General features: G+C 34.3%; 1 protein-coding gene and 1 long non-coding RNA gene across 2 annotated transcripts; one reads left to right on the plus strand and one right to left on the minus strand.

The window, feature by feature from the left end:
• Positions 1–5,424: 5,424 nt before the first annotated feature.
• Positions 5,425–6,721, minus strand: LOC110746563 (F-box family protein). The gene has a single exon (XM_021946788.2). The coding sequence runs from the start codon at positions 6,655–6,657 to the stop codon at positions 5,647–5,649; it is 1,011 nt and encodes a 336-aa protein (XP_021802480.2). The 5' UTR covers positions 6,658–6,721; the 3' UTR covers positions 5,425–5,646.
• A 3,792-nt stretch (positions 6,722–10,513) lies between these two features.
• LOC148293963 (uncharacterized) lies at positions 10,514–12,046 on the plus strand. The gene is made up of 3 exons (XR_015836244.1): positions 10,514–11,269; positions 11,551–11,627; positions 11,776–12,046. It is a non-coding gene; the product is annotated as an uncharacterized LOC148293963 (long non-coding RNA).
• The last annotated feature ends 216 nt before the right edge of the window (positions 12,047–12,262 follow it).

A 12,262-nucleotide genomic window follows, 5' to 3' on the forward strand; every position in this document is an offset into this window, starting at 1 on the left:
TGATGGACTTTTGTTATTAAGGTGATGGACCAATTTTCTAAGGTAATAGGCTACATTTTTATCTTTTTCATGCTTACCCACATATTTGGGCTCAAGAAACGGGCTTGAGTTTTGGGGCTCCGAAGCAGCCCAAAACTTTCCACTTCTTGGCCCATTAATGGGCCCCGTGAATGCTCGTAACCGTCCATACCACAATCCACTCAACAAGCCCCTGGCATTTATGTGGCTTGGGCCCACTTAGGCTTGTAGCGTGGCTAGGTGTAAAATAATAATTTTATGCTTGGCATTGCATGTTGATTGGTGTGCTTGAATTTTATCCTCTTTGAAAAGAGATGTGATGCTTGACGAGATAATTAGCATGGGTTTGTAGAGCCAGTGCCTTTTATAAGCTCATTTCAATTCTTAGCGTGACGGATTGCATATTTATTTGGCATGGCACGTGTAACGTGGCTCGTGCAAGCGTGCATGACAAATTTCGCGTGCCCCAAACCGGGTCTCTTCTTAATAAGGTGTCGCACTGGGCCAGGGGTTTATTTGGACCCAACCCTAGATTTTTTGGGCCTTAACAAACTTATTAATGCTTTTGATTCAAATGCCCCATAAAACTTTAATAGCTCTTTATCTTCATCAAACACTGTATCTATTTCTTTGTAAAACATTCTTGTAAACTCCTATATATATCTCATTATGGAAAAGAATAAAATTAACCTAAAGTTTTCAAACCAAATATCATATTTTAGCAAAATCCTCCTCTTTTCTTACAGTTTATGGGGTTTGTACCTCAATGGTTAATGTTGACCACTACCTGATGGATCGCTTAAGAATGATCCATGTCGCTTAGATTTTAGTATTCTAGTCTTATACTTCCAAACCCAAAGTCGTGCAAGGAATCTTCCTAGTAGCGGCTGTTTAGAGAGGGAGGGCATATTAATAGAAGAAAATGAAATTTATATTTTAGAGAAGGAAATAAAATTATTAATTAATCATGATTAGACTGTAATTTAATTACAGTAAGATTTGCGTAAAATTCAACACGGCAGGCACAGCCGAAAGCTCACCTTTGTAAAACTGACAAAGGCGTTTAGAAAGCATCCAAAGAGCGACGGGCCAAATTCAAAGTCAAAGAATCGTATTGACCGGCGTGTTTCCCATTTCTAACTTTCCCTACGAATCCATTCGTAAAGGGCCTTCACCCATGGTATGTACGGACCCATCTTATGCATTATATAATTTGATATTTCGCAAATAAAATGTTACTTATTCTTTTCTTTTTTTTCGTTTTAGTATATATATATATATATATATATATATATAGGAGGCGGATCCGTGGCAATATATTTTTGACATAAGTTTTAGACCTTTAGGGCTCGTTTGGTACACATGATTGACTTGGACTGGCTTGGACTAAATTTAGTACCATGTTTGTTTTATCTAATCTTAGTCTTAGATGGGATTGCTAATACCGGGCCCACCAAAAACACCTCCTTAGGAGGGGACTACTAATCCCATGTGGAAGGGGAGGATTAGCTAGTCCCAATTCTCACCAATGTATAAAATGCATATATTATATTGTAAAATTAATAACATATATTATTATTATTAAACTTACTTACACATATACTATAATGTACATATATACATGTATATACACATAAATATATCATACACATATATACATATATAATATATATAATATACATATACATATATACATGTATATTATTATTATAATATACACATATACATATTAATATTATAATAATAGCATACGTGTATATATGTATATGTATATTATATATATTATATATTATAATACATACATATATATATATATATACACGTATATATATTATACCCATGTGTGTATTATAGTATACATATACACACATATATACACATATACATTATATATGTATTATATATATTGTAATATACATATGTACATGTACAGTTATTCTCTTATCCGGATGTCCGCACGTTATTATCGTGCGGATCCTATTGTAAACAAGCAGGAAAACAGAGAGGGGTAGTACAAAATACACTACGTCCGCACGATAATAACGTCCGGATGTCCGCATAAGAGAATTTCTATATACATGTATATACATGTATATATATATATATATATGTATGTATTATACCCATGTATATATTATAATATACATATATACACCTATATACACATATATTATATATGTATATTGTATGCATATATATATATATATATATATATATGTACACATACATGTATATACATGTATATATATTATAAAATACATGTATATTATATATATATATAATATACATATATACATGGGTATAATACATATATATATATACACATATGTTTATATTATTTATAATATACATATATACATGTATATACACATACATGTCACATATATTATAAAATACATATGTACACATACATAATACATGTATTTATATATATATATACATATACATAGATAGTTTTGAAAAAAAAATAACAAATCTAGTCCTAGTCCAAGCATACACCAAACGCAGGATAAGTGTTATCCAACTTAGACCAAGCCAAGCCAAGCCAAGCCAGTCCCTAAGCATAGTCCATGTCAAGACAGTCCTGTGTACCAAACGAGCCCTTAGATCTATAACTTTTAATGGTTGAGATGTACTTTCATTTCTCAAAACAATAAATTTTCTTCAATTAATATTTATACATTGGGATTAAAATTCTGATACCATATTAATTAAGAATTCATTCTATCTCTTATCTCATTAATTATCTTTAATTAGTTCTATCCCTTTCCCACTAGACTCTTTTGTTCCTCCGCAGCCTCTGCATTTGTTGCTCTCTCTTTCTTCCACGAGCCTGCGGCTTGAAGCAAATGAGAGGGAAAAAAAGTAGCTATATCTTCTATATGGTCTGTTGGAAGAAAGAAATCTTCCATATTTTCTCTACTAATTTGGATTTTCTTCGAGTTTCTCATATGCTATGCTATGTTTTAGCTTTAACTTTATATTCAACATCTTCATAACCAATATTTATTGAAAAAAATTTATTATGTGATAAAAATAAAATATTAAGAAGAAGAAACTAGATTGTACGATACTATATAACATTATTATAAAAAAAAATGTAATAATTATTGGTGGGAAATTGTAAGATGTAGAGGGGAGATGAATGAATGGAGAAGAAGAGAGAGAGACACAGAGATGCAGAGGAACGAAGGGCAAGAGCCAAATAGGGAATAAAGAGAATGAAAACTAAGGCGCGTTACTTCCCTAACTCTTAAGTAATTTTGATTTCAGGGTTCCTGAAAAAGCAAGAATAAGAAGAAGGGAGGTGGTGTTAATGAGAAGGCACGAAGAAGAGAAGAAAAGAAGTGTAATCCAAGGATTTAAAATTTGTGTCAAAAATATGGTGCCATGGATCCGCCCCCATATATATATATATATATATATATATATATATATAAAAAGATCGGTAGTTGGTAGTGATGTGAAAAGAATAACGGTACATGTATACTGGACTTTTGCTTACTTGTTCAAATTTAAGACCCCATAAAGCTTGTTCATTTATAGCATATAAGAAACTGGACTTTTACTTACTTGGTCAATAAATTATGTGTATCATTGTCAACGGGTCTAGCCATAAGTTTGGTTGGTTTCGGTGGTGGTTTGAGAAAATTCGGGGTTGGGACCCCAGAATTGGAGGGTGGTCTCATTGTTGAGTTGGAGGGTTTGTTGGGAGCAATGTATTAAATATTGATATTGAAAAGTCTCCCTGTTGCACATAGGGGGATTCGAACCCCTCCCTCTGTCAACCAGCCACTGCGCCTTATCCAACTCGCTTAAAATGTCTGCAAGCTAATATTTATTATCTATGATAAATTTCTATATTTAAAAAAACACCAAGGGGATTTGAACCCCTCCCATTTTACTCCTTCAGCACCTTAACCACCATATCACTTTTGTTTTTGTGAAAATATGCTAAAATATTTATATATATACATGGTTTTGTTTTGAATTCTTTTTGCAAGAAACAAATTTTCACATGAGAATGAATCTTTGACCATTCCTTTTCATCAAGTTTCTACTTTTGGGGATTTATCATTTGATGACTACTCTTCACAATATACTTACTCTACACATAGAGATGATGAAGATAGTAAAAAATTTGAACATCCTAGGAACTCTATGTGGTACTAAGTCACTCATGTATCTTACCATGCAATGTATAAAGTGTAAAATATTGTAGTAATTCATTATATATAAATGATTATGGTGTGTTTAATCTTCTTTCATTAATTACTATATATTTTCTACACTCAAAGTATTTGTCAGCTCGCTATATAATCAACTTAAATCAGTTAAATCCATCATGCAATGCATTTCCTTCCAATTTTTTGTGATAAACTAATAGATAATTGACTAAATAAACATCCTGCAAAGTTTCAATAAAAATTTCCAAGTTTTTCTTATAATTTCCGTGGTTGTTATTCAATTTTTATTGATATCGATAATATCCCGATGTTTCCGTGTTTTTGGACTACCGATATTTCCGATATCATCGATATTTTAGACCTTGGTTGAGAGAGGCTATAGGAAGCAATGACAAATGTAGATGGCGTATAAGGACACATGGCTGAGAAAGAAAGGTCACATTGAATTGAATTGAATTGAATTGAATTTGAACGAATTTGATTATTATGTAGGGATCAATTAAGCCATTTTAAAGAGAGTGTACAAAAAAATTTTCTTCTGTTTTGGAGAGTTTGTTTAGGGTTTATGAAGGAAGAAGGAAAAACCAAACTTGTGCAATTGGGTGGAGAAGCTGCGGATATAAGAAGAAGACTAAACTGATTGAGGGAGATAGTGACTGGAAAAAAAAAAAACCTGATTTGGGGAAGATGTTGCAGACAAAAAAATAGGAAAGGGGGAGAGGTTGAAGAGATAGGAAATAGAAAAGAAAAAAAAAAGGTCAACAATGGTAGGAGTTAAGGTTCAAATTGTTAAGTTTCATTAGAGTTTATTTATTTTTTATTAAGAAAAATATCCAATTCGTTGGATTAAATTTGAATGAGGTGGCATAAGTCCTTAGAAGTAATTTTACAAATGGGTAAATTTGTCTTTAAAATTTTAAAGATAAGGTGAGTAGGAGAAGGAGTTAGCACTCTTCTTCAAATTAAGAAAACCAATTAATTTCATTTCATTTAATCCAACTCATGGTTAAAAATATGACGTACTAATTGAATATATACTAGAAGGATCTCTCACACATTATTGATTTTTTTTTTATTTATATAAAAAATGGAAAACTACATTTAAATTGTGAATTGAAAGTGAGGTAATAGACCATTACTAGCCTATCATTAATTGGTCCTTAATTTATTTGACATTATTGAGCACAAAAAAACAAAAAAACAAAAAAATATCTGACCCATAATAGAAAATGGGGCACATCTTTCATTTAATTTGAACCAATCCAATGGTGTATATAGCTACATACATAATCACATATGTAAAAAAAAAAAGAAAAAAAGATTATATAATCAATATCCATTTTGTATATGAAATTTTGTTTTTTCGTTTAAAGAATTAAACTGTAATAACTGTAAATCAAACCCAACTGTTTTTGCTTCTGGGTTGATATGATGCATCTCTCTATCTGAACAAGACGAAGGACCAAAAGGTGAAGAAAATAGTAACCCCAGTGGCAATGCAGATCATGTCCAAAGTCTTCTCTCTCCTCTCGTTTCTCTCTCTTCTCTCTCTCTTCATCTCCAAATACTCCTCAAATCTCCCCTTCCCCTTCACCTCCTTCCTCCTCTTCCCTCCCTCGATCGCCCTCTCCAAAATTACCAAACTCTCCCTCCCGTTCAAATGATTCCCCTCCATGCCCTCCACCTGCATGCTCACCTCCCTCACGTGCAGCTCCCTGCCTTCGCTCCAATTGCACGTGACCACCATCCCGCACTGCACGAACTCCCCTCTCTTCTCCCCAGCCAAAATCGTCGCGAACCGCAACTGTATCTCCCCGGTCAACCAATGCCGCTGCACCGTAACCGCCCTCCGGCTCGAAAAATTCGCCGCCCGCTTCCTGGTCGGGTCGATCACGATCCAGCTCAAACTCAAGTTCTCCTCCAATTGCTTCAGCGACGCCTGGTCTTCTCCGACTTGGCGGATTGGTGTCGGAACTGTTTCTTTCGGGTCAAGTAAGTCAACCCGGAAAGGCGAGCAGAGGAACCACCCGGATTCGGTCTCGGACTCTTGAACCTTGGAGAAAATCAGCTGGTCTTTGTAAAAGATATCGACGGCGGAGATTAGCTCCGTGGTGGGAGGTGAAGACGGACGGCTGAGATCGAATTGGGAGGGAGAGTTGTCGAGGAGCGGGAAAGAGTCTGAGTAGAACGAGCGGTGACCGGCTGGGAAAGTGGAAATGAGGTCGTCGACACGTGGATCGGCGACGGAAGGCCACGTGGCGGAGCAGATGTCCCGCCAGAGTTTTCCTTCTGTGGAGAAGGCGTGTAATTGGGAGGATGCGCAGGAGGCGGAGGCCAAGGTCTGGCCGTCGAGGCGGGTGAGGATGTGGGCCATGATTATGTCGGGATGGACGGCGGAGATCGAAGCGCCGTCGCCCTGATCGACGGTGGGTGATGTAGCAGAAAAACCCATTGTCTTAATTTTGGATGCGAAAGTGGAGGTTTGAGTGGTGACAAAGAAGGGTGTGAAGAGTTGGGTTTTATAGGGAGGGATGGAGCAAATGAAATGTTCGAGGGTCAACAAACGGCTTTCAAGCCTTTTGAATTGAACCTTAGTTTAATTAATTAAATAATAATTAAACTTTGATGCAGTGAAGGTGCAGGCAAATATTATATTATTTTATTTTATTTAGGAGTTGGAACACAAGCGTGTTTGATATCTATATCTTTATTTTATTTTGGTATCAGGATTTAAATAATTTGTATTTGGTTTATTTCTAGTGGTTGATTGATTATTATTGTATTAATTTTTGGTGGGGGTCGGGAGAGTGTTTGGTTTCACGTATTCTTTTTGAGTTCTTTGACAATTATTTGTGTGTTTTTGTAATTTTATTATTATTCTTTTTACATAGCTGCTGTTATTGACTCAACCAAAGCTCTCAAGCTAGCAATGCCAGACTCAATCTTTGGGTATTTTCTAGTTTTGTGTTTGGTTTCACATACGAAAGTTGTGTGCTCGTACTTTATTAATCTATCTATTTTTGGGTTTAAGACTACTCTCTCTGTGTGATTCTTTATTTACTGTATATCATTCTTGCCTATAGAAGCAATATATTTACCTAACGTATATGATGAGTTGTGCTAAGGTCAGTAGCTCACTAACAAAATTAGCATGACGGTGAAAGTACAATCTACTAATTACACAAACTAGTTTTTCGTTTGGTGATATTTCTATTGTTCCCCATGCACGTTGATCATATGAAAGGAAAAAAAGAACACGAAAACACTAAGAAACGAAAATATTTTAAAGTTGTTTTAAAAAAGCACCCTTATTTTAAAAATAAAAAACAAAATAGTTATCAAACGGTTTGCCTAAAATGTTTAATTCTCAGTTATTTTGCCAAACACCATTGAAAGAATTTAGGTATGGTATAAATATAATTAATTAATAATAAATACATTTGGTGAGGAAATAGGATGAGGCCATATACATTGTTTAAAGATTAATTAGACCGTTATCAGAATCTTGATGACATAAGCGATAATCGGGGCTAGCTGATGTGTCTATTTTGGTTGTCTTTACTTGACTTGACTATAAATTAAACAGTCAAACTCAATTAATTAACACTGTTTTGGCATATGCTCTAACTATAATGCGCATGCAAGTGGACGGCGGTGATCGATGCCTTTCTGACTTTCTGTGAAGCTTGCTATGTCAACAAAAACTTCTTCTTCTCTTTTTCTTTTCATAAAATAGGTACTGTAAATCTTACTAATCACATAAATCACATAAAACGTGAGATTTCGATTGAAATTTTAGGGCATGTTTGGTATCTTACTTGAAATTTATTATTTTTATTTTTAAAATATGAGTTTGTAAATACTGATTTTAAGATATAAAAACTTGTTTGGTATTAAACTCCAAATTTACTAATCACATAAGACATGAGACTCCTATTAAAATTTTAATCTTCGTCCTTTTTTATTTTTACATCAGTGACCAAATTTGAAACTGTGATTCTTTTGTTTTATTTTATTTGCCAAAAAGAAGATGAGAATCCAACTCTCACCATGAATTTGACAAAGTTTTTGTGTCCATATATATGTTTACTAAGTTTGATTATAATAAAATCTTCCCTTCGTTTGTGAAGAAAAATGAAATTTCAGTTTCAGATATGAATGTTATTTTATTTATTTTTCAACAAAGAAAGTCCTTGAAGAATTAACATAAAATATAGTTAAAATACATTGATAGGTTGCGCTAAGAAAGATGTGTGTACTTTTCTCAGGGATCCAATCACGAATTAGAGAAGTGGTCGTTAATTTATTGTTTGTCAGAGTCAGCCAAGCTAAAAAACTACAAATTTTTTTGGCGTGCAACAGCTGGAAAATCGACTTCCACCGGACTGGTTAATATATTTGTCAACGCGGTTAGAGCAAACAAGAACCGTCTTTATTTTCACTTTCGATCGGTCTGAACAAGACCATTTTTGTGCATTGTAAAACTAATTTCTCAATTACTCAAAAAAACAAAAAAAAAACATAAAAGCTTCACAGACATACGCTTAGCCAAGTTGTCGTTTTAATCTGACTTATAGTCTATGTCATTCACAAATTTAAACAATCCGGCTTAGGCCGGTAGTTAATCCAAATTAGAGATAAGTTAAATGTTTCAGTCCGCTTTTAAGTTTTGAAAGTGAATAAATGGAGTTATTTATAAATACCTAATTTATTAAATACGTTGGATGGCAGAAAGAGAAAGCTACTTACTCTCCTGTTGTGTTCCTACCAGTGACAAGCAGATATGCCAAGTTGAAAGAATTTAGGCGGAATAGTTTAGAGATAATATTAGTGTTTCTCCATAAAAATTATTGACATATTTTCCACATGATTACGATATATGATGCATGTGTGCATGGTTTCCACTTAGTGTTATCTTCAACTTGCTACATAAATCTTATCCTTTTTTTTACGTTAATGTAAATCTTATCCTTAGGAATATAGTATAGTTGTATTACACACCAAATGCGATAAGATTGCTTATAGGTTGGCTATTTCCCGTCACTTGAGCAAGATGTCCCTATAAGTGGAGATAGAAGAACTCAATAAACTGAGTTTTACTTCACTGGCAAACTGATGTTTCTTATGTAAGAAAATCTAAGCTTCTGAAATGGCGTGCTTTATTCTAATATACTGAAAAAAGGATATTCGAACTTGAATAAAAAATGAGGAACATATTGCCCTAACCAATTATCATAGCCTCTCATCTGTTTTCAAAGACTATTAGAAGTCTATAAAGGACTCCATCACTAAATCATACATCTATCTTTCTCCAATCGAATCTCACATAAGTGATAAGGATTTCAAACCCTATGAGTATACTTTGAAATTTTTGTGTGATGCCGTGGGTCCTCGTCAGCGGACTTGGAATTTCCAACATGGATAAGTTGGTTGATAAGTAATGGCGGCTGCTTCTGAGGTTGGACGCCTGCCATTTTGGAAAATTGACAAGTGAAACTACGTGTTTACTATTCCTTAATCTTCATACCCAAAAAAACAAAAAACAAAAAAACTGTCACTTAATCTACGTGGACACATTGCTTATCGTGCAAATGCCTTTTTTATGGATATACATTAGGGGTGTCAATTTCCGACTCGACCCGTTACACGACTCGAAACCCGCACGGGAAAAACACGACACGAACACGACCCATTAATAAATGGGTAATTTTCGGGTCAACCCACCACTGACCCATTTATAAACGGGTGGGTTTCGGGTCAACCCGCCAACCCGTTTAAATACCTGTTTTAACCCGTTTATTAAATGGGTCGTGTCATGGGTCGTGTCAACCCGTTTACTACCTGCCAACCCGCGAAAAAAATTAAAGAAATTGAACCTTCAGCACACCCAATGGGTTTCGAACCCTAGCCAATTCCACCCCTCTCCTTGCTCCTTATCCATCTTGGTGTGGATAACTTTGTGATTATATGTTACAACATTTGATATTTATAATATCTTTACAAATTGATGAGCACTTAATTATTATATTTTTATCCCTAAATTATATTTGTTAGTAATTATTCATTATTATTTGAGTTAATTATGTATCTAGGGTTTAGGGTTTAACGTTTTAATCCCTAAACCCTAAACCCTAACTCTAAACCCTAAACCCTAAACCCTAAACTCTAAACTCTAAATCCTAAACCCTAAACTCTAATCCCTAAACCCTAATCCCTAAACTCTAATCCCTAAACCCTAAACCCTAAACCCTAAACCCTAAACTCTAAACACTAAACTTTAATCCCTAAACCCTAAACCCAAAACTCTAAACCCTAATCCCTAAACCCTAAACCCTAAACCCTAAACCATAAACTCAAAACTCTAAACTCTAATCCCTAAATCCTAATCTCAAAAGAAATTTCGTATAACTTATAAAATTTGTATCATGTCACTTTTTTAGCAGAGGTGCAATATTGACTAAGTATGAAAAATGGTTTTTCGGAATAATCATTTTTCTCGAGATAATTTTTGGCGGTTTTTGTTCCTTACACATCAAATAAGAAAACTTGATTTTATGAGATTTAAGTATGAAGTATATATTGACTTGATGAGCCATCTTTTTTAGCCTAAATCGTATTTTGCACTAAAACCGATTTTTCATATTTTGATTTGGTGGGAATTTGATTTTCTAGTATTTTTATTTGAATCCAAATGGGGGGTACTTCCTTATTTACATTGTAAACTTAAGTAAATGGAGTAATATAAAAATAAATGAAAGTAAAATGACAAAGACATTTACTTAAATGTTGGAGATGAAAATAAGGTAATCTGTATATTACAAAACCCATTTACTTTGAACCCTAATAACCTACAGCACAATATATAATGTAAACATTCTCTCTCTCACATTCCAAAACCTAACCCTAACAGCCGTCAGCTCCTTTCTCTCTCTCTCCGTCTCTGCCTCCCATCTCTCAGTCTCCGTCTCTGCCTCCCATCCTCTGCATCTCTCAGTCTCCGTCTCTGCCTCCCAGAGAAGAAGAGCTAAGCCTGAGACTGCTTTCCTCTCGGGAAATAATTATGGGTATTTTTTTCCTATCTTTTTCTTTCGTTTCCCTATGTTTGGAAGATCTTTGTCTTTCAATTCCTGTTCATTTAGATTTCTTTATTTTCTTGTTCCGAAGTTTTCTGGGCTTTAAACTTTTCGATTTATTATTAGCTTATCAATCGATTGGGGGTTCTATCATCAAGGCTTTTTATTCTGTTGTTATTAATTAAAACAAGGATTCACGTGTTGTTTTTGTTTGTTGATTGTATATGTCTATTACAAAAGTATGTATTTCCTTCACCGTTTGCTTTCTTTAGAAGCAGCAGATTTGCTACAGAAGTTGTCATTAGATTCTCAAACCAAGATCCTGGAAATTCCTGAGCCAACTAAGAAGGTACCATACATTTCAAACTGCTAATTTTCTGGGAATCAAAGAAAATATGGTTATTTGCTGAATTTAAGTGGAACTTGAAAAGCATACTGAAACATTCAATTATTTAATCTGATATGTGGTTCTAAGGTTAGTTGCTTTTTCAATGCAGCCTTCTGTTAATCAATATGGGTCTATTGATTCTGGAAATGCTGCAAATGGTCAGATCCAATCAGAGCGCTCCGTGACCTGATTTCATGGATCCATCTCTATGCTATCTCCCGAATGCTTATCCGTCTGCGTATTACAATGGTGGCTGAATATTTGAGTTGGGAATGTGATGTTGTATTTTATGTTGTAATATAATCAAAGATTTTTTTGTTTATGTTTGATTTGGATTTTAGACTGACTTTGAAGTTTTTAATTTTATTGTCATTTTGGAATGTTTGATTTGGCAGAATATTTGAGATGGTTGTTAGAATTTAAATTTGAAGCAACCAGGTTTTTAAACAGGTCATTAAACAGGTAGGTTACCTGTTTATGACCTAACCCAAGCAAGTTAATAAACAGGTTATTAAACAGGTAGGTTACTTGTTTATGACCTAACCCAACCTGTTTAGTAAACAGGTCATAAACAGGTCGTGTCGTGTCAACCCGTT

This window comes from Prunus avium, chromosome 6, assembly GCF_965620075.1.
Source record: "Prunus avium chromosome 6, drPruAviu1.hap1.1, whole genome shotgun sequence".
NCBI classification, from domain to species: domain Eukaryota; kingdom Viridiplantae; phylum Streptophyta; class Magnoliopsida; order Rosales; family Rosaceae; genus Prunus; species Prunus avium.